Raw genomic sequence first — 21558 nt, forward strand, 5'->3', positions numbered from 1 at the left:
ATAAAATTTAATACAACTTTGAATGTAACTTATATTCTTGAACTTATTTATTTGGAAAAAAGGAAAACTTGCCGTTTAAGTTTTGGGATAGTATGCGGGTTGAGGTGTAAAAAGGTTTATTTCTCGTTATGATCTAGCGGGAAGTAAGTCATAAAAAATTCTGGATTTTCGGTCTTATCAGTTCTTGATACCGTTCATTGTTTGCTGCCAGTATTGCAAACATGCTCCCTTGGAGAACAGTGAGCTCAGTTTTCCGCTCCCTCTCCTCCTCCTTTCCCTTTCTCCCTCCTCTTCCCTCTATCTCCTCTTTTGCTCTCTCCTCTTTTCTGCCCTCTCATTCCCTCCTCGCCTCTTTCTCCCCTTCCCTATTTCTCTCCCTTTTCTCCCCTCTCCCTCCTGTCCTCTTACTCTCGCCTCTCTTTTTCCTCCCTTCTGTCCTCTTAGTCCCGTCTCTCTTTTTTCTCCCCTTCCTCCCTTCTGCCCTCATAGTCCCGCCTCTCTCTCTTCTTTCCTCTTTCCCTCCTGTCGTCTTGCTCCCGTGCTTCCCTCTTCTCCTCCCCATCTCTGCCTTTTCTCCCCTTTTCCCTCTTCGTCTCTCACTCCCTCCTCTTCCCCTTTCTCTCCTCTCCTCTTTCCCCCTTCTTCTCTCCTTCCCTTTTGACCTTATAATCTCGTCTCTCCCTCTTCTCCCCTCTCATCCTCCTGTCGTCTTGCTCCCGTTTCTCCCTTTTCTCCTCTTTCTCTCTCTTCCCCTCTCTTCCTTTTAGCGGGAAGTAAGTCATAAAAAATTCTGGATTTTCGGTCTTATCAGTTCTTGATACCGTTCATTGTTTGCTGCCAGTATTGCAAACATGCTCCCTTGGAGAACAGTGAGCTCAGTTTTCCGCTCCTTCTCCTCCTCCTTCCCCTTTCTCCCTCCTCTTCTCTCTACCTCCTCTTTTCCTCTCTCCTCCCTTCTGCCCTCTCCTTTCTCCTCACCTCTTTCTCTCCTCCCCTCTTCTCTCCTCTCTCTCCTGTCCTCTTACTTTCACCTCTCTTTCTTCTCCCCTTCTTCCCTCCTGTCCTCTTAGTGCCGCCTCTCCCTTTTTTCTTCTCCCTCCCTCCTGTCCTCTTACTCTCGTCTCTCCCTCTCCTCCTCTCCATCTCTCCTCTTTCTCCCTCTTCGTCTCTCACTCCCTCCTCCTTTCTTTCTTCTCTTCTCCTCTCTCCAAAGAGGAGGTAGAGAGAAGAGGGAACATGTTTGCAATACTGGTAGCTAACAATGGACGGTATCAAAAACTGATGAGATCAAAAATCCAGGATTTTCTATGACTTACTTCCCGCTAGATCATAACGAGAAATAAATCTTTTTACACCATTAATGTTATAGTATAGAATTTTCCTGAACAAATTTGTGGAGATTGAAATAGCTGAATTCCACTAGTGGGTGAACCTGCGGAAGGATCATTATCGTGCTTCAAAAAAAAATACCACAACAATGATTGATTTATTATTATAGCTACCATATATATACTTCTTAGAGGGACAAACGGTGTTTAACTGCATGAATTGAGCAATAACAGGTCTGTGATGCCCTTAGATGTCCAGGGCTGCACGCGCGCTACACTGGAGGAATCAGCGTGCTGTAACCATTACCGAAAGGTATTGGTAACCCCTTGAAAATCCTCCGTGATCGGGATCGGGAATTGCAATTATTTCCCTTGAACGAGGAATTCCTAGTAAGTGTGAGTCATCAGCTCACGTTGATTACGTCCCTTCCCTTTGTACACACCGCCCGTCGCTGCCCGGGACTGAGCCGTTTCGAGAAAAGCGGAGACTGCTGTTTCAATACCTTTCAAGGGTAGAGATTCTTTGGTGGAAACTGCTTTAATCGCAGTGGCTTGAACCGGGCAAAAGTCGTAACAAGGTTTCCGTAAAAAAAAGAAATAATACAACAATGATTGATTTATTATTATTATAGCTACCATATTATATTATGATACTATATTAACAACATATTGTATGTGTTACTAATAGATTGATGTTAATAATTTTAATATGGTAGTAGCTTAAATAATAATAATAATATGAATAAACGGTGATGTTCGTTGGTGTCTATACTTTATCCAAGTTATCGCCTAAGCGTCGATAACAATGTAGATAAAGCGATAGCTTAATTAATTTTCCATTTAATTAAGTAGGCTTAATAAGCATTTATGCTAGATATGCTACCAACAAAAAAAGAAAAAAACATACACAAATTGTATATATATACATATATATATTATAGTAATAACAATAAAATTTTTTTAACTCTTAGCGGTGGATCATTTGGCTCATGGATCGATGAAGAACGCAGCTAGCTGCGATAAATAGTGCGAATTGCAGACGCATTGAGCACAAAGATTTCGAACGCACATTGCACCATTGGGTTGATTCCCCATGGTACGTCTGGTTGAGGGTCAATTAAAAGTAATAATTGTATTTGCATTGATTTATATTTATTATTATCAAATAATTTTCATTCAAACAAGATTATTTTTCTTTATGCAAATAATTTTTGTTTGTTTATTAAAAGATTATTTGATGATGATGAATGAAAAAAGATGATTGAATCAATGATTAGATACAAAATGCATCAGGTGATTTGTAACAGAGAGTGAGAATGAAAAAATCTCAAAATGAATCCCCTGATAAGTAATAGATATGAGTGATATTTTTAACTTATTGAATATATATATTAAAAAGTAATCTTTCATGAATAAATATTCATAAATAATAAAGAAAGATTACAATTATTCATTTATTATGCATTGATTTACTTTATTGTTTGTTTGTTTCGTTGTTAAATGTTTCAAATTAAAATGCAAGTTGTTTGAAACATTAAAATAAACAAACGAGTAAAGGAAAAAATTAGCATATATGTGAATGACAATTTCAATATGTTTTATATCATTTTTTTGACCTCAACTCAGTCGTGATTACCCGCTGAATTTAAGCATATAACTAAGCGGAGGAAAAGAAACTAACGAGGATTTCCCTAGTAACGGCGAGTGAAAAGGAAAAAGCCCAACGCTGAATCCAATAGATATTATATGGCTATATGGAAATGTAGCGTATAGGTATAACTAACCGTAAATATTTTTACACCCAAGTCCCCTTAAGCGGGGCTACAGTCCGTAGAAGGTGCTAGACCTGTACGGATGAAAAAAGTTACGGTAGGTTATTCCTTAGAGTCGGGTTGTTGGGTTAATTAAAAGTAATAATTGTATTTGCATTGATTTGTATTTATTATTATCAAATAATTTTCATTCAAGTGAGATCCTGTCCTACATTTCGTACCGGTAAAGTAAACATTCTGCCATTCTCAAGCAAACCATTTTTGACGCAATATTTAAAATGAAGATATATAACTTCCAGCTTTTCTTTTCTAATGTTCAGTAGCAACGACGAAGAAGTAGATGGCTTATAATTTCCACTATGACTGAAATACATCAGAATTGCTATCGAGCCGAACGTCCTGCACTGAAAGATTTGATGACATTTATACAAGAATTGTTTTATTTTGCATTTATGGAATAATTGAATTGTATTGAATTGTAAGCATTGCTTTCCAAAATAGCACTACTCATCCAAAGCTTCAGGAAAGCGGGCATTGTTTAATGCAGCTACATCAATAAGGCTTCGCATTTCCATTCAATTGGTGAATTTTCTTTAATATAAGAGAAATCAAAAGATATGAAATGTAAACATCTTCAAATGGACAGAAAAAAGTAGTTCTTTCCATTAGAATCAAAATTGTACAACAAAACTCTGCTAATATCTAACTGTCTGTCATTCAAACATTTATCAAACCATTGTTGCTCATCATCTAGAAATAATGATTACAATAATATCATCCTTGATCTATTATTTTATAATCATTCAACTATCTTTCAATTAATCTTATAGAAATCATTCAAGCGAAAATCATTAATTTATAAATTAGAAAAATTAGTCTTCTTTTGCCGTGAAATAACCAAGAAATAATTACATAAAACCATTGCGGAAATAATTGGAAAGTTCAAATATTTACAATGTTAAGATTCTTGTGTTATTAATAAGTAGAATTCTAATATAAGATTTTGCAGAATGATATAAGTAAATAAGGATATGCATCAATATTCACTTTTTTCCCCCGATCTCTTACTGACCGGTTGGAAAAGTTCGAATTGTTTCGTTTATTTAAAATTAATGGATAATTTCAGTTCGTATTGTAAAGCAAATCAAACATTTTGTTTTTTCCATTTTTTTTTTTTTTTTTTTTTCAAAGAAAGGTCAAAAAATTTTTATCACTTGGAACATTTTAGGAGTCTGCGATCGGTAACCTATTGTATTTCATTTAAACTAACAAAAATAACCATTTTAGGCTGATTGATTTTAAAATCTGAGATGAATAGTTAAAACAAGTTGTATTCCTTGGTGAATTGAAAATATTTGACATGGATCGCCGGTCTTAACTAACTTCATTTTGCAAATTTTCCGGAATGTTGTTTTAATTTTTGCATAATACCTTTCAATAATCATGTCAGAGCACTGCTTGAAAACTTTTAGATTCCTAATTTTCTCACTTTTTTTTGTCTCTTTTCTAAAATAAAGTTTTAATAATAATAACAAATAAATAAATAAATGTGATAATGATAAAAAAACATGAATGAGTTAATCTTATCAATCAGTTGCTGAAATAATCCACACAATATGTTGGCTTTACAAGCAATTATCATCATCACTACATACTCAGTTATACTAGTCATTGTTTATTCCTTAATTTATACCAATTAATCATGATAAATTTGATTAGTTGAAGAGGAATAAATTCAGTGGATTTGTGACAAAATATCTCTATTTGTATTCATATGTGCAATTAAACGGTTCATTATGTTTCCGCTTTCATGTTGTTCAGTATTTCAGAAAATCTTTGGCGAATTCATTAATATCAAAAACTTTTTTTGACATCAAATTGACAGGTTATGAAAACGTTAAATTATACATACATATTGCTTTTTCACTACTCCATATTCTTTTTCTTTTCTCCCTGATCCCGCATTTCAGCTGTATCCACCTCTGGAAACCATTTAATTTCATCATGCACTGGTTGTGTTGTCTGTTTGAAGCGATCTTCCAGGTTACCTTAAGACCTTTTTTGATAGTGCATTTGTTTTAATCATTATTCTGTTTATGAATTACTTTTGGAAATCGATTACACGAAATAATGGGCTGAATTAACAAAAGGCAGCAAAATATATTATTAATCATATGTTTTATCACTACTGATTTTTCATATTACCATAACGGTGAGATTTTTAAATCGGTCGTTTACACGAGACCTTTGCTTATATTTAAAATTTTGCCTATATTTAAAAAAATATATTCGGTTATTTGAATTCGTATTTTTACGTTTACTGTTCAAAAGTTTCTTTTATTGAAATATCAGAATGACCTTCGCTGTTTTTGTACCTTTCATATTTTTGGGTATAAGATGATGCGGTTTCAATAACTAAGCATTATTATAATTTATAAATTACTTTCGTTTATTCAGTGGGGGAATTCGAACAAATGCTAATCTTCACCGCTTCTTTCAAAACATGTAAATTTTGGCAAAACATTATTTACATATAACGATTGAATAAGGTAGGATTACTGTACTGTTTTTAATTGATTGCTCCCATTGCGGATGATTGCCATTAATACTAACAGTGGTTTAAAAATGATGGGTAATATTGAGAGGACCTAAATAATGAAACACATCATGGTCTATTATTACGCTTCCCATAGTAATGATAAAAAAAAGTGTTGCTATTTTATGTCCATTATTGAGGAATACAGCTCGGATTTTAGCATTTTGATGATAAGATGGCCATGTCATGCAATATGGAAACACCGTAGAATATATATCTGAACACGTGAAGTATTTGTGCTAGCAATCTCAAGCTATCTTTTAAATTGCATCTGTTAATCTAGACGATGATAGGTTCTCATGCTACGCTTTGGTGACAAGAATCGTGGGAGCATGCATCACATCTCTTGATATTGACCTAATTAACTTGTAATGACCATTAATCCATGACACTGTTAGATTGTAGATGCTAACAAATACATTGAAAATGACGAATGTTGCATACACATCAAATTTAAAAGTTTTTGGTAATATTTTGAATTGATTGTCTGACGTAAGCCATTCATTTTTTGCATTCTTGCATCGTCAATTATTGACATCGAATCATTGACCTGCAGAAAAAATGGATACAAAGATCGTTAATATTTTTTACCTTTATCCTGCTGCAGCAATTCATAACTTGCATCAAAATATTTGGCGGCGCAATTTTTTGATCAATCTTCAAAGCTATCTTCTATAGTATTGTCTAGGAAAAAAAACTTTCTTACAATATGATTTAACGTTGCAGAAAATTTTCAGTACAACTTACCCAAGCAAATATAGAAGAATCTTCAACGGTGCAAAGTATGTTCATTGATATAAACAACATGACATTTAACTCGCCTATAAATTTTCTATTTTCGTTGCTCTACTTTGTTTTTTTTTTTTTGTTTCGTTAGCCAATTTTCCCAGCAATCAAAATTAGATGCTGCTTAACTTTTTTCTAAAATATTAAAAGGTCTTTGGATTAACGATAAATGAAGCAAGAAACTTACCCATCATTTTTACACCACTGTTAGTATTAATGGCAATCAACCGCAATGGGAGCAATCAATTAAAAACAGTACAATAATCCTGCCGCGGATTTTAACATCTTGAAGCACTAAATAAATGTTAACAATGCTTAATATAGCAATCCACTGATGTCTTTTACAGTTCATCGTAATGGTTTAATTGACTTTTGAGCGATTATTATATTTTTCATTGTACGAAACGTAGCTAACAGTGTCATGGATTAATGGTCATTACAAGTTAATTAGGTCAATATCAAGAGATGTGATGCATGCTCCCACGATTCTTGTCACCAAAGCGTAGCATGAGAACCTATCATCGTCTAGATTAACAGATGCAATTTAAAAGATAGCTTGAGATTGCTAGCACAAATACTTCACGTGTTCAGATATATATTCTACGGTGTTTCCATATTGCATGACATGGCCATCTTATCATCAAAATGCTAAAATCCGAGCTGTATTCCTCAATAATGGACATAAAATAGCAACACTTTTTTTTATCATTACTATGGGAAGCGTAATAATAGACCATGATGTGTTTCATTATTTAGGTCCTCTCAATATTACCCATCATTTTTAAACCACTGTTAGTATTAATGGCAATCATCCGCAATGGGAGCAATCAATTAAAAACAGTACAGTAATCCTACCTTATTCAATCGTTATATGTAAATAATGTTTTGCCAAAATTTACATGTTTTGAAAGAAGCGGTGAAGATTAGCATTTGTTCGAATTCCCCCACTGAATAAACGAAAGTAATTTATAAATTATAATAATGCTTAGTTATTGAAACCGCATCATCTTATACCCAAAAATATGAAAGGTACAAAAACAGCGAAGGTCATTCTGATATTTCAATAAAAGAAACTTTTGAACAGTAAACGTAAAAATACGAATTCAAATAACCGAATATATTTTTTTAAATATAGGCAAAATTTTAAATATAAGCAAAGGTCTCGTGTAAACGACCGATTTAAAAATCTCACCGTTATGGTAATATGAAAAATCAGTAGTGATAAAACATATGATTAATAATATATTTTGCTGCCTTTTGTTAATTCAGCCCATTATTTCGTGTAATCGATTTCCAAAAGTAATTCATAAACAGAATAATGATTAAAACAAATGCACTATCAAAAAAGGTCTTAAGGTAACCTGGAAGATCGCTTCAAACAGACAACACAACCAGTGCATGATGAAATTAAATGGTTTCCAGAGGTGGATACAGCTGAAATGCGGGATCAGGGAGAAAAGAAAAAGAATATGGAGTAGTGAAAAAGCAATATGTATGTATAATTTAACGTTTTCATAACCTGTCAATTTGATGTCAAAAAAAGTTTTTGATATTAATGAATTCGCCAAAGATTTTCTGAAATACTGAACAACATGAAAGCGGAAACATAATGAACCGTTTAATTGCACATATGAATACAAATAGAGATATTTTGTCACAAATCCACTGAATTTATTCCTCTTCAACTAATCAAATTTATCATGATTAATTGGTATAAATTAAGGAATAAACAATGACTAGTATAACTGAGTATGTAGTGATGATGATAATTGCTTGTAAAGCCAACATATTGTGTGGATTATTTCAGCAACTGATTGATAAGATTAACTCATTCATGTTTTTTTATCATTATCACATTTATTTATTTATTTGTTATTATTATTAAAACTTTATTTTAGAAAAGAGACAAAAAAAAGTGAGAAAATTAGGAATCTAAAAGTTTTCAAGCAGTGCTCTGACATGATTATTGAAAGGTATTATGCAAAAATTAAAACAACATTCCGGAAAATTTGCAAAATGAAGTTAGTTAAGACCGGCGATCCATGTCAAATATTTTCAATTCACCAAGGAATACAACTTGTTTTAACTATTCATCTCAGATTTTAAAATCAATCAGCCTAAAATGGTTATTTTTGTTAGTTTAAATGAAATACAATAGGTTACCGATCGCAGACTCCTAAAATGTTCCAAGTGATAAAAATTTTTTGACCTTTCTTTGAAAAAAAAAAAAAAAAAATGGAAAAAACAAAATGTTTGATTTGCTTTACAATACGAACTGAAATTATCCATTAATTTTAAATAAACGAAACAATTCGAACTTTTCCAACCGGTCAGTAAGAGATCGGGGGAAAAAAGTGAATATTGATGCATATCCTTATTTACTTATATCATTCTGCAAAATCTTATATTAGAATTCTACTTATTAATAACACAAGAATCTTAACATTGTAAATATTTGAACTTTCCAATTATTTCCGCAATGGTTTTATGTAATTATTTCTTGGTTATTTCACGGCAAAAGAAGACTAATTTTTCTAATTTATAAATTAATGATTTTCGCTTGAATGATTTCTATAAGATTAATTGAAAGATAGTTGAATGATTATAAAATAATAGATCAAGGATGATATTATTGTAATCATTATTTCTAGATGATGAGCAACAATGGTTTGATAAATGTTTGAATGACAGACAGTTAGATATTAGCAGAGTTTTGTTGTACAATTTTGATTCTAATGGAAAGAACTACTTTTTTCTGTCCATTTGAAGATGTTTACATTTCATATCTTTTGATTTCTCTTATATTAAAGAAAATTCACCAATTGAATGGAAATGCGAAGCCTTATTGATGTAGCTGCATTAAACAATGCCCGCTTTCCTGAAGCTTTGGATGAGTAGTGCTATTTTGGAAAGCAATGCTTACAATTCAATACAATTCAATTATTCCATAAATGCAAAATAAAACAATTCTTGTATAAATGTCATCAAATCTTTCAGTGCAGGACGTTCGGCTCGATAGCAATTCTGATGTATTTCAGTCATAGTGGAAATTATAAGCCATCTACTTCTTCGTCGTTGCTACTGAACATTAGAAAAGAAAAGCTGGAAGTTATATATCTTCATTTTAAATATTGCGTCAAAAATGGTTTGCTTGAGAATGGCAGAATGTTTACTTTACCGGTACGAAATGTAGGAAAGGAATTTTCTTATCATACGTGAAAAACGAGAATTACATCAATGCGTTCTGAATGAAGTGCATTAGACGAAGTAGTGAATGGTAGTAGTGTACGGAATTTGAATGGTTGATAATCTGCGTTTAAATCATCGCTTACTTGATTAAGAAAAAAAATTTCATGAAGTATCTGCTTGGTAATATTCATAAACAATTTCTTTTGTATTTAGTTTTAACCCGATTGATCAAATTAAACGATGATAGCAAAAAAAAGATTTGCTTTTGCCTTCATCGCTATTTTGTTGTTCAACATGATAATGGTAACAATTTTAATCGAATTTCAAAATTTTTCTTCTAAATTTTATGAGCTAGAATAATCTTTTTTGTATGTCAAAAAAAAGACTGAAATTGATCAGGTTAGAAGTACTGTCCGTTTAAAATGATAAATTTTTACTGATTTGTCAGTATTCATCCAATTGCTAGACTGATTTTTCCCTCCATCTAGAAGTTACTGCTTCATTTTTCTTTCATAATCAAGCCAAAAAAAAAAAAAATGTCCAACAAAACACACATTTGATAGAATAAACATCATTGATGCTGAGGAAATTTCATTGATTCTAATTTATTTCCAATCTTCCGATGTTTTCACCGACTTCATCATATTTAACGGCATATTATTATAGCCTTCATTCCAACAATCATCACCAACAACAGTGTCCTCTACGACATCAAAATCAACAACAACTGCAACAACTTCAACAGCATCATCTACGACATCAAAATCAACAACAACTGCAACAACTTCAACAGTTTCCTCTACGACATCAAAATCAACAACAACTGCAACAACTTCAACAGTTTCCTCTACGACATCAAAATCAACAACAACTGTAACAACTTCAACAGTGTCCTCTACGACATCAAAATCAACAACAACTGTAACAACTTCAACAGTGTCCTCTACGACATCAAAATCAACAACAACTGCAACAACTTCAACAGTATCATCTACGACATCAAAATCAACAACAACTGCAACAACTTCAACAGTATCATCTACGACATCAAAATCAACAACAACTGTAACAACTTCAACAGTTTCCTCTACGACATCAAAATCAACAACAACTGCAACAACTTCAACAGTATCATCTACGACATCAAAATCAACAACAACTGCAACAACTTCAACAGTGTCCTCTACGACATCAAAATCAACAACAACTGCAACAACTTCAACAGTTCCTCTACGACATCAAAATCAACAACAACTGCAACAACTTCAACAGTTCCTCTACGACATCAAAATCAACAACAACTGCAACAACTTCAACAGTTTCCTCTACGACATCAAAATCAACAACAACTGCAACAACTTCAACAGTTTCCTCTACGACATCAAAATCAACAACAACTGCAACAACTTCAACAGTATCATCTACGACATCAAAATCAACAACAACTGCAACAACTTCAACAGTGTCCTCTACGACATCAAAATCAACAACAACTGCAACAACTTCAACAGTGTCCTCTACGACATCAAAATCAACAACAACTGCAACAACTTCAACAGTGTCCTCTACGACATCAAAATCAACAACAACTGCAACAACTTCAACAGTTTCCTCTACGACATCAAAATCAACAACAACTGCAACAACTTCAACAGTATCATCTACGACATCAAAATCAACAACAACTGTAACAACTTCAACAGTTTCCTCTACGACATCAAAATCAACAACAACTGCAACAACTTCAACAGTGTCCTCTACGACATCAAAATCAACAACAACTGTAACAACTTCAACAGTTTCCTCTACGACATCAAAATCAACAACAACTGTAACAACTTCAACAGTTTCCTCTACGACATCAAAATCAACAACATCTGTAACAACTTCAACAGTTTCCTCTACGACATCAAAATCAACAACATCTGTAACAACTTCAACAGTGTCCTCTACGACATCAAAATCAACAACAACTGCAACAACTTCAACAGTGTCCTCTACTACATCAAAATCAACAACATCTGTAACAACTTCAACAGTGTCCTCTACGACAGCAACAAGTTCAACAGCATCCTCTACGAAATCAAAATCAACAACTCTAGCAGCTTCAAAAGGTGCAACTCTTGTTTCTACAGCACCACAAACGATGCTTACAGAACCTCCTTTAAGAGATGTATTAATTTCAACGATCTTGCCTTCTTTAACGGTAGCTCCAGTTCCTAAATTAGAAGCACAAAATTGGTGGTATTGGTGGTGTTGGTGGTATCCATCAAGTACTGTTTGCTTTTGGGGTGTGTGGAGTTCGAGTTACATGTATCCTTGGTATATGTAGTTTTTAGAATCCACTTAATTTTCTTCTCATAAGAGAAATGTTGAAGAGCAATGCATCAGTTGAGCGATGTTTCAGAAAGCTATTCATGGCCTTTTAGTATCACTTTAATGATTGTTATGAATTTGATCAATAAAAGTCAGTTATCAGAATTGAAAAAAGTAAGGAACATGCTTCCATTGATGTTTCTGTTAATTAATATTTGTATTCTAATTGAAGGTCTTCAGTTTTTGATTTCATGCATCGTTTTATTTGGATATTTTTTAACTCCACGGAATTTTATGAAAATGATTTTGATCAATAAATTCTGATGCAGTGATGGCAGTAAATATCTTATTTTTCAAAATTCCAATATTTTATTTTCAAAGTTGAAGACTTTGACACAAATATTCTATGCAATCTGAGTACTTTGAACTTCTGCTATTTCACATGGAACCAGATCATTACTGATGGTAATATCGCATTATATATAATTTAGGTAGTTTCAGTGATGGTAATCTTTATAGCAAATTTGGACAACAGCCGAATAATGAAAAATTTTCGTCGTGGAAGCAAATTTTTTTCGTGGAAGATTTGATAGTTTAATTATTAATTTTAGGAGAGATTTTTGATGCAGGGAGATTTGTTGTATGTAAGTGTAAATACGTAGGATAACAGAGAAATACAGCAGTTCTTTTATTGGTAGAAGTAATAGACAATACGTTGATTGAGAACAATTGAAATTGAACTCGTTTGGTTCTTGGTAACAAATTACAACATTAAAATCTTTTAACAAGAGTGATCCTTATATAGCAATTATATCTTACATTATATGTGTTAATATGTGGGAATGGTTTATAATTGTCTAGACATGATAACGAGTAACTTTAACAGTAGGTTACAATGGATATTACAAAGGAAAGTACAATGGGTTGTCTAGACATTATGATGGGTGGTTACTATTATGTTGCAATAGACATTACATGATGGTTGCTTATAGTGTGTGAATTGATATAAGATCAAAAGTCAATTAAACCATTACGATGAATTGTAAAAGACATCAATGGATTGCTATATTAAGCAATATTAAGCATTATTAACATTTATTTTATGTTTCACGATATTAACATCCGCGACAGCATTATATATAATTTAGGTAATTTTGTTCTGAACTCTCCCTTCTTGTTTAAGTAATTTGATGCTTCACAGGCAAAACTTATTGTAAAAATTTATTATTTTTGGATGATTGGTGGTAACCTTATCCAACAATTATGGTCAATAGACAAATATTGATAATTTTAAGATGGTTTCAAAGTTGATATGGGTTGAGTCGGTAGTTTAGAATTGTTAAAAAGTCAAAGTGATGATTGTCTATAAAACAAGCCTGGTAATGAATTCTAATTCCTTATATATCAGCATATTATAATGTAATCCTGTCGGATACAAAATACCTAATGTGAGTGAAAAAAGGGTCTGTGTAAAGGAAAATCTGATAACAGCATAACGACTGAAATGCAACTGGTTATCAATCAGATAGAAATATTGGTTTTCGGAAATTGAACCATTAAACATAAGCATGGCAATCAAAATAAGGATAAGAAATGACTCATCACATTAGATACTGTAACATTTATAAAATTACAATTTATGCAATGTATCACTTGAATAAAAAATGTTTGCAACGCCAGGTTGGGTTCTTAGTTCGTATTATAAATAGAATAAGCGATGACTACTTTTTTTTTATTTCCTTAGCTTCAGGATATTTCGGTATATGAAATGTGTAACTTAATTTTAATTAAATTAGAGGTTAAATAATTGTGTGTTGTCGATCATACAAAAAAATAATGTATGTTGTCGATCATACAGTTTTATTGTATTTTGCAGAAAACATTTACTGTACGGCGCTTCATTTGGTTCCGTAGCTTTCTTTCCTTCGAAGAGAACAACGTTTTGAGGAGTATTCTGTCCATTTCAACAGTATAATAATAGTGTGAATGTGTTCAACTGTTCAGTACCAACTACTCTTCGTAAAATTTGATTTGACGTTCTCAGAATGGTTTTATGTTAGAATGATACATATATACTATACCTTATAAAAACCTTTCAATTTTTATTTTATCGAGCAAAAAAGGTAAACGTTCAGCTCCACTTATCAATATCACAATTTCAGCATATTTCACCATTTTACTTCATTTTTAGTGCTTTTTTTTAACAATTCTTTTCCAACAGTTTACTACGTAAAAAGCGATTCCAAATAGTGTCAATATGGCAATATATGTAATCGCAGACCAAAACAATTCCGAAGCTGTACAATTTGAAAAATTTATATAAGAAAAGTGATAGTTACTGGACCTATCATGAATTTTAACCCTCGCTCTTGAAGTAATATGCTATATTGAATTTACAGATAATAAAGGAAATATTTACCTGTTCCACTGTCCCGTCGAAAAACGTAGACACGATAGAGAAATACAACGACAGTTAGTATAACTAATGTTATCTGCAATTTTCTTCTTATGCTGAAGCATCATTTTTTAAAACCAATCTACGAAATGGTCTTTTAATCATCATAAACAATAGTTTTGAAAGAAATAGGAAGGAAATTGAAACTGATTTCCATCCCAATTTTTTTCAAATCATTTTATTCAGATTTTTTGAAGAAAATAGCCATTTTTATCATCAACTAACAATCATCCAAATTAGTAGTAAGATGAATAGTTTTCTCTCCGTTGTTATTGCAAACACGTTCACGATTGAAACAATCAGAAGTATAATAATAAGTAGAAAATTTGGAACTGAATCTAACGTGAATCCATAATCTATCAGACCACGTATACAAATTACCATCGTTGAAACTAAGAACAGCACCAATATCACATATATCCATATCTGAAATAATGCATACTTTGAAAGCGCTTCAGATTTTGTCATATTTTACATTTGTTTGTTATTATTAAATGTCATGAAATCCTTCTTTACATCACAGACACATTATTAAAACTATATATCTCACAGAGCTGTGTTCAGGATATAAATTTTGAAAAATTTACGGTGATCGGTACGGAAAGCAATTTGTTGGTTTTTTTATCCTTTTTCACATCACCGGTATTATGACTTCTTAACATTTTCTTATTATAAAATTTCTTCTTAAAATTTTTTGTTTCTGTTTTTTAAAAAGTTTCGTAATTCAGCTTTATCGTTTAAAATTCTGCGGAGAAAGGCTTTTTCATCACAGTGATCACTGATGCAAAACGATCGCCCGCAAATAGTGTGATAAGGCAACAATTTTTCTCAATGACCAATAGGGTAATAATGAAATTAGTTAAATTAGTTCAATTTATACATTTCTTACCATTCATTTGTTATAAACAAATTGTGTTTATCGGATTTATTTGCCTTTTTTTTTTACTGTAATTCATTAATTGCTATAAAATATGCAAATTTTCAGTATATATTAATAAGAATGTTGGAATATTGTGATTTACTTTATTTGCCTATATTAACAACTGGTTCATTGGTATGGCATCCTCTTTCATTGGTAAATGCTTTCTTTTCTTCGCCACTTGACAATTCTTATCAATCTATCGGTGAAAATTTCTATCGTTATTAATTTTTTTATATGTCTGTTCATTTTACAGATAAACTGTGGATTGTAATTACTGCCATTTGTTTATTAGATACAACTGAACCAGCTGATGGCCAATTTCCATTTATGAAATCGAAAAAGCGACGTTATAAATTGATCCCGTTTTATGATGGTGATATAAAAATTAGCGATCCCAGCAAACCTGTAAGATTTTTTAAAAGATCTTGAAAAACAAGGTTTAGTTCGATTTTGTCGTATTTATTAATAGAAAGGACTGAAGTAAAAGATTACGTCCATTGCTTAATCATATCCTTCGTATTAAGTTTTGGCTTTTTGAGTTATTCCATAATCGAACAAATATTCAATTTGACTGGACAAACTAAATCAAGATATCTATTCACCTGACGATTAACAAAATCTGTTTCAGTCTAAAAATCTTAACTAAGTCTCAACTATTTTATTTGTTTTATTGCTCTAACGCAAATTGCAAATCATACAGATATAATAGAAAAATTGTATAAGTTTTTCTGGGTTCAATAACTAATTGGTTTGGAATGGAGTTCATTATCTCAGCTAATAAATCCATATGTTAAAAAAGCTTTCAACAAAAAATATTATTTTGAGTTTAATGAAATTTTGTTAAAATAATAATAAAATGATAATTCATTTATTGAGCAACAGCTCACTTAAAAACAATAATTTAAAAGTAAGTTATTGCAGTAATTGATTAATAATGCACTTCATTTATCTAATGAAAAATCGAAATAATTTTATAATATGTCAAAGTAATTTTATTTGAATATTCCTTAGACAAATATAAAACTCTTAATTTTATGCTTCATTTGTCCAACTTTCATCCTAGCTCATCTACATTGTCTAGGAAGCTACAATCTGTTGACAAAAAATATGTGCATTGCTTAATTTGCTCTCAATTTTATGTTAAGATCTTTTAGTACGACAATCAAATTTATATTCGACGGTCAAAAATAACTTCCGTTGTTGAAAAGGAAAAAATAAATTGATGAGAAACTTAAATGATTTAGCTTAAAGGGTTTAAATAAATGAGTGAGCAGTCGATATGTAGCTTGTTGATACCAAAAACTGAATGAAACAAAAGATTTCTTACTTAGTGGGCATTGGCTTATAACAAATGAATGATTACAGTGGGCAAAGAGAGTATCAAATGATCTTAACTCCTTATACGGTAAAAGGTGAATTTTAGCATTATGTTAGTTACTCAGAGAAATGACTGCTGGATTATAAAACATTTACAATATTTTGAAATTACAAATACATTTGGTTTAGAATAAAAGAGTAACTTTTAATATATTATACAATGCATATAATCTTTGTTAACAATGGATCTTTGTTAACAATGCAAAAAAAAATTAACAAATTCTAAGCAATGTAAAAAATTTTAGACTTAGTTACAATTGGAAGATGACTGTTGGATAAATGAATGCTTATATGAAATGCAATTTTATTAAGATATATACTATAATTCGGCTTTTTCCAACATATGCAAGCGGAATAAAGATATTTCTTTCAAATTTTGTTTTTTGTTTTTCATGTCACATTCTTCTCTTTTTTTATGTTCATTTGCTTTTATGAAATTTCCTTCAAGGCACTGATTCAAGATCTTTCACTACTAAGCCATGTGTTGAATAATACGGCAGACACGGTGTTTGGTTCCAAGGATATAGCTCGTGATTCATTGACATTTTTTGCCGACTTAGATCAAATTATGATGTTAGCATGTTTTTGTTTAAAGGGAAAGTAAGCATGAATAGATAATTTCGTTTTGCATTTTCGAAAGACTGAAGATAATCTCTAAAATAATAATCAGCGGTTTAAAAAATTTTTAAAAAGTTAGACAAATTTTTTGCAGGCAATGGTTATTTCTATTTCTGATATGTTCAAGCATTTTTCACATGGCTGCGTGCGTTTGCATCGGTTGCTGCGCATGCTATGTTTTCAAAAATGATATTCGAAATACACTTAAGGTGAAATTTAGAAAGCAAGAAATGAAATTCCAAAAACTGAAAAAAATTGGAAAAAATCATTTTAAAGTTGAAATTAACGACACACTAACTCTAATGAATTTTAGTTTGCAAAACGGCAAGCTAAATCACCTGATCAGACACCAGCAGCAAATGATGTAATAGGAGGGGAGTCACCCGCTGAACCTTCACCAAGAGCTTCTGTAAGTGCTGATGCACAAGCAAAAGCAATTGATGGTTGGTTTTAAATCCAGTTTTTAAGATTTAAATTATGCAGTCCACTTTTTTTCCTCTATCGCGAGCACGAGAGTTTCCCATCTTTATGCACTGCATATCAGTGAATTATGAATACACGATTGAAGATTTCTGATTTTTATCAATTATATCTAACACAAAAGTATCAAATTATCTGAAATGCTATTCTGTTTTACTTTTAGCTAATGCTACACCAAGTTGATTTCCTGACAAGTGGTATCTATGAAGAACAGTTAGTTTAAGCTATTGTTAGCTTAATTTAAATTTTGTGATCAAAATATTAGAGGATAAATAAAGAGTCCTCAAATATAAAATATTTCCATTTAAGTAGGAAGAAGAAGTTATTCATGAATTTGAAAATTGATTTTGAGCAACAAAAATTTTATTAATAAATAATAACCATATCATTAATTTCAACAATCTCTTGAAAAGAGCGAGATGCTAAGCTTACAAAATTTTGAAAGCAAATTTGGTTTCAATCAATTTTATAATTTAATTAGCAAATCTCTTAGATCTTCAGAAGATTAAAAAATAGTGAGTATTAATAAAGAAAGATTTCGAACTCGAACTTCTGAGTCAAATATTTTTCATATCGTCTATTATTTGAGAAAAATTTGTATAACAGCGAAAATAATTTCACAGAAATTATACATTTTAGAAAGGAATGAAATCAGCAAAAATATTGGTTTTTGTAATAATTTTGAATGTATGTAATATGTGTAACAAGTTTTGAATGTATGTAAGTATTGATGAATGTATTGAAGCCTAGAATTCATTTTATGATTCTTCTTTGAATGGTGGCAATGAAAAAACGATGTTTTTTTGCATCAGGTGCAGAGTGAGATCACAGAGTGAGAAATTAAACTACATTTCTAATTTTATATTTTTTTATTTTTAAGACAAAAAAAAAAAAAGAAACTGGGTATGGTAATCCAACGGTCATATTTGGTTCTTGACAAAACTAGTATAATATGAGCTACAATAAGCAGCTGACTTGCACAGAGATCAACCTAATAAAGAGCTGTTGATCTCGTTTACAATGCATTAGAGAGATAAATATAAATGGTTTCCTATATGAAATAAAACAGTTTTTGGTTTTATGAAGGTAATGCAATTTTATTTGATATAATTTGTAAGTTCTTTGGAGGTTCGCGAGATTATTTCGGTTTTCGCGACACTCATAACTGAAGGAACTGGATACTTTAGGATGATTTGATATCTTTGTTTGATCGCATCGGTTTATAGCATTTCTAGTTCGTTGAGCAACCGCAGTGGAAGCAATCAATTAAAAACAGTACAATAATCCTGCCGCGGATTTTAACATCTTGAAGCGCTAAATAAATGTTGACAATGCTTAATATAGCAATCCATTGATGTCTTTTACAGTTCATCGTAATGGTTTAATTGACTTTTGAGCTATTATTATATTTTTCATTGTACGAAACGTAGCAATACTCCGATTACATCAGGAAATGTTATCGGTTTCCGATATAAAGCATCATTTAAATTTTTCATTCCTTTACAATGAGCTCATGCGTCATAAACTATCCTCAAAATTCTTGTGGTTTTATTTGGTGTTAATACTTTGTGATGGAGTAGATAATAAATAATGCGAACCCTGTTCATTTCCGGTGACATTTTCTCGATTATATTTGAATTGAGTCGTTCTTCAGTGGTTTGATTGTTTCGATTTAGTAATTGAGGTTCCATTGAAGCCTTCTAATTAAAGACTTTAATCCTACAAAGCAAAGTCCGAAATTACCGCTTTAATTAGTTCTTCGATTCTTTCCAAGCCAACAGACTTTATATCTTTCCTTGTTTTTAATGATAGTTTGTTTAAACTGCTGCAATGCTTGTTCATCATTGTCGGCATTTGTTTCATCTTGAATGCCAATTAATTCCAATTTCCGAAAGTCCGGAATATTGAAGCATTATTAGACGAGTATAGTCTATTGATATGATTTTATTGTATTGTGTGAATCTTTACATTACAAACACAAAAGTTTCCCTTTTCTGCAATCACTTGTCGCATGTTCTATTTGTAAACATTCGAAACAAGCAGTTCGATCCCGAGTTTGAGCGTAGGATAAATGTTACATTCATTATTCCATGATCATTATTACAAAGTAAGTATGGTCTTCTCCTTTTTCCATCCATTGGATCTTTTTCATTTGTTGTTTCTCTTTGGTGAACTGATTGTGGTTAAAGCTGAAATTCCACCCTTAACATTATATTTGTTTGCTTTCTTCTCCCTTGTATCCGCTTGACTTCTAGCAACTTCTTCATTTCTTAGTACTAGTCTTGTCGGATATCTTTAATTGACCAACTCGTCGACTTTCCTTTCAATTGGTATAATTTATCCACGCTGATAATTTATTCTCAATTGAAATGTCGATATTTGAATGCTCTAAATTCTCACCTATAGCTTCTAGTTGTCGAAGTATTCTCTTTATGTCTTCTAAGTTGCTTGCCAATTTCTTTTGATGAAATTCAGTTCAATGTAAAATGGCTTCTTTATAATGATAGGTTTACCATGCTTCTTCATTAGTATGACATTGTAGTTTTCTGGTGTTATGTCGTAGCAATGCATTCCTTTTAAGACAAGATATGAAATAAGTTCAACTTTTGATTGACTGAGATGTTTTCTCTGCCTTAACTGGTGCCTTGAAACTACACTAAAATTGCCTGCACAATTTCGGCACTAATTGTTATTAGTGTTAAATGTGGAGTTTTGCTTCCGCTTGATCCGTGAGAATCATACTATTCTTTGAGAATGATTCACTGGTATCTTCTTGATTTAAATTTTCATTTAATAATCATCACTATATATTTTAAGCGTAATGATAGTTTCTCTTGTTCTAGTAATCAAGCTTAAAATACCCTTGGGTCATCTATCATATTGGTATATTTCTCCTCCTCTTCCTTTCTTTTTGTCGCGATTGTTAATTCCTGAATGATATTCAACCATTTTTGACTGGCTGTTTTCGATCAACTCAGCATAATATTCGAGATGTGTGATCTTCTCTTTGACGAACCTCGAATTTATTTCGTATTGTAGTTTGAGTTCTAGTCGCGAAGTGTTTATTCGAGAGGATTAGATTGAGTTTGGTTGCTATGATAAGAAGTTCTAGAATTCTTGATTTTGGTATTTCGGTTCCTTTAGTTATACTTGCAGTTTTTTTTGTACTAACAAATTATAGTTCGCCTGCTCTCCCACTTAAATCCTTTAAATTCCCTACAAATTTATTCATTTTCTTCATCTTATTTGTAGATACTATAGAAATTATCAGTGTATTGTTGATATAAAATAATACTTGTGTATCGTGGTTGTTCGCGAATAAAATTGTTACAGTAACCATCCATCTCAACGGACTCGTCTATACCAACTACAATAAGAAGAAAGGAAGGCTTTTGAGCATACATCTAATTCGATTCTATGCTGCAAGAGTCAGACGCTCCAAGTTTCATGAGAGCAAGCTACAATTTGGAGCACTGTCTCTCTCAGTTTTATTCATTTAAATCTTTTATTTAATTTCCCTATCAATTTACTTCTTAGTCACCTCATATTCGTAGATAGAATCTACGAAATTATTAGCATGTTATCGGTATAGATGTATATTGTGGTTGTTAGTGAATAAAATGCGTTACAGCAAATTGCTTTAAATTCAATACAACAGACCAATTCTAAAGCACAATCGAAAAAGGCCCCTTAATCTATAGTTCCTCCATACTTCTTCA

General features: G+C 31.8%; 3 protein-coding genes and 2 non-coding genes across 6 annotated transcripts, besides 3 other annotated features; 1 reads left to right on the forward strand and 4 right to left on the reverse strand.

Moving 5' to 3' along the window:
- Positions 1–1432: 1432 nt before the first annotated feature.
- Positions 1433–1515: a sequence feature (Protein overlapping with rRNA (BM_BM562, VIO93686.1) was converted to a misc_feature.).
- An 89-nt stretch (positions 1516–1604) lies between these two features.
- Bm15510 lies at positions 1605–1706 on the reverse strand (the record flags this gene model as incomplete). The annotated part of the gene is made up of 1 exon (XR_006227906.1): positions 1605–1706. It is a non-coding gene; the product is annotated as a Eukaryotic small subunit ribosomal RNA (ribosomal RNA).
- Positions 1636–1654: a sequence feature (Protein overlapping with rRNA (BM_BM562, VIO93686.1) was converted to a misc_feature.).
- A 35-nt stretch (positions 1707–1741) lies between the features above and the next one.
- Positions 1742–1967: a sequence feature (Protein overlapping with rRNA (BM_BM562, VIO93686.1) was converted to a misc_feature.).
- A 323-nt stretch (positions 1968–2290) lies between these two features.
- Bm15509 lies at positions 2291–2444 on the reverse strand. Its single transcript, XR_006227905.1, has one exon. It is a non-coding gene; the product is annotated as a 5.8S ribosomal RNA (ribosomal RNA).
- A 2582-nt stretch (positions 2445–5026) lies between these two features.
- Positions 5027–5884, reverse strand: Bm564 (Uncharacterized protein; the record flags this gene model as incomplete). The annotated part of the gene is made up of 2 exons (XM_043078528.1): positions 5027–5148; positions 5749–5884. 2 exons carry the CDS (start codon positions 5882–5884, stop codon positions 5027–5029), a joined length of 258 nt encoding a protein of 85 aa, XP_042934462.1.
- Positions 5885–10276: 4392 nt separating this feature from the next.
- Positions 10277–11101, reverse strand: Bm17500 (Uncharacterized protein; the record flags this gene model as incomplete). The annotated part of the gene is made up of 2 exons (XM_043078529.1): positions 10277–10901; positions 11097–11101. The coding sequence occupies 2 exons, from the start codon at positions 11099–11101 to the stop codon at positions 10277–10279; spliced, it is 630 nt and encodes a 209-aa protein (XP_042934463.1).
- A 4397-nt stretch (positions 11102–15498) lies between these two features.
- On the forward strand, positions 15499–18022 carry Bm10390 (Uncharacterized protein; the record flags this gene model as incomplete). Of its 2 annotated transcripts, none has more annotated exons than XM_043078530.1 (6): positions 15499–15517; positions 15618–15769; positions 17190–17314; positions 17454–17568; positions 17673–17802; positions 18003–18022. In XM_043078530.1, the coding sequence occupies 6 exons, from the start codon at positions 15499–15501 to the stop codon at positions 18020–18022; spliced, it is 561 nt and encodes a 186-aa protein (XP_042934464.1). The 2 variants fall into 2 exon arrangements, with proteins under 2 accessions (XP_042934464.1, XP_001899857.2); XM_001899822.2 differs by having other exon boundaries at positions 15657–15769.
- Between the last annotated feature and the right edge of the window lie 3536 nt (positions 18023–21558).

The sequence above is a fragment of the Brugia malayi genome (assembly GCF_000002995.4).
Source record: "Brugia malayi strain FR3 genome assembly, contig: Bm_v4_Chr2_contig_001, whole genome shotgun sequence".
NCBI classification, from domain to species: domain Eukaryota; kingdom Metazoa; phylum Nematoda; class Chromadorea; order Rhabditida; family Onchocercidae; genus Brugia; species Brugia malayi.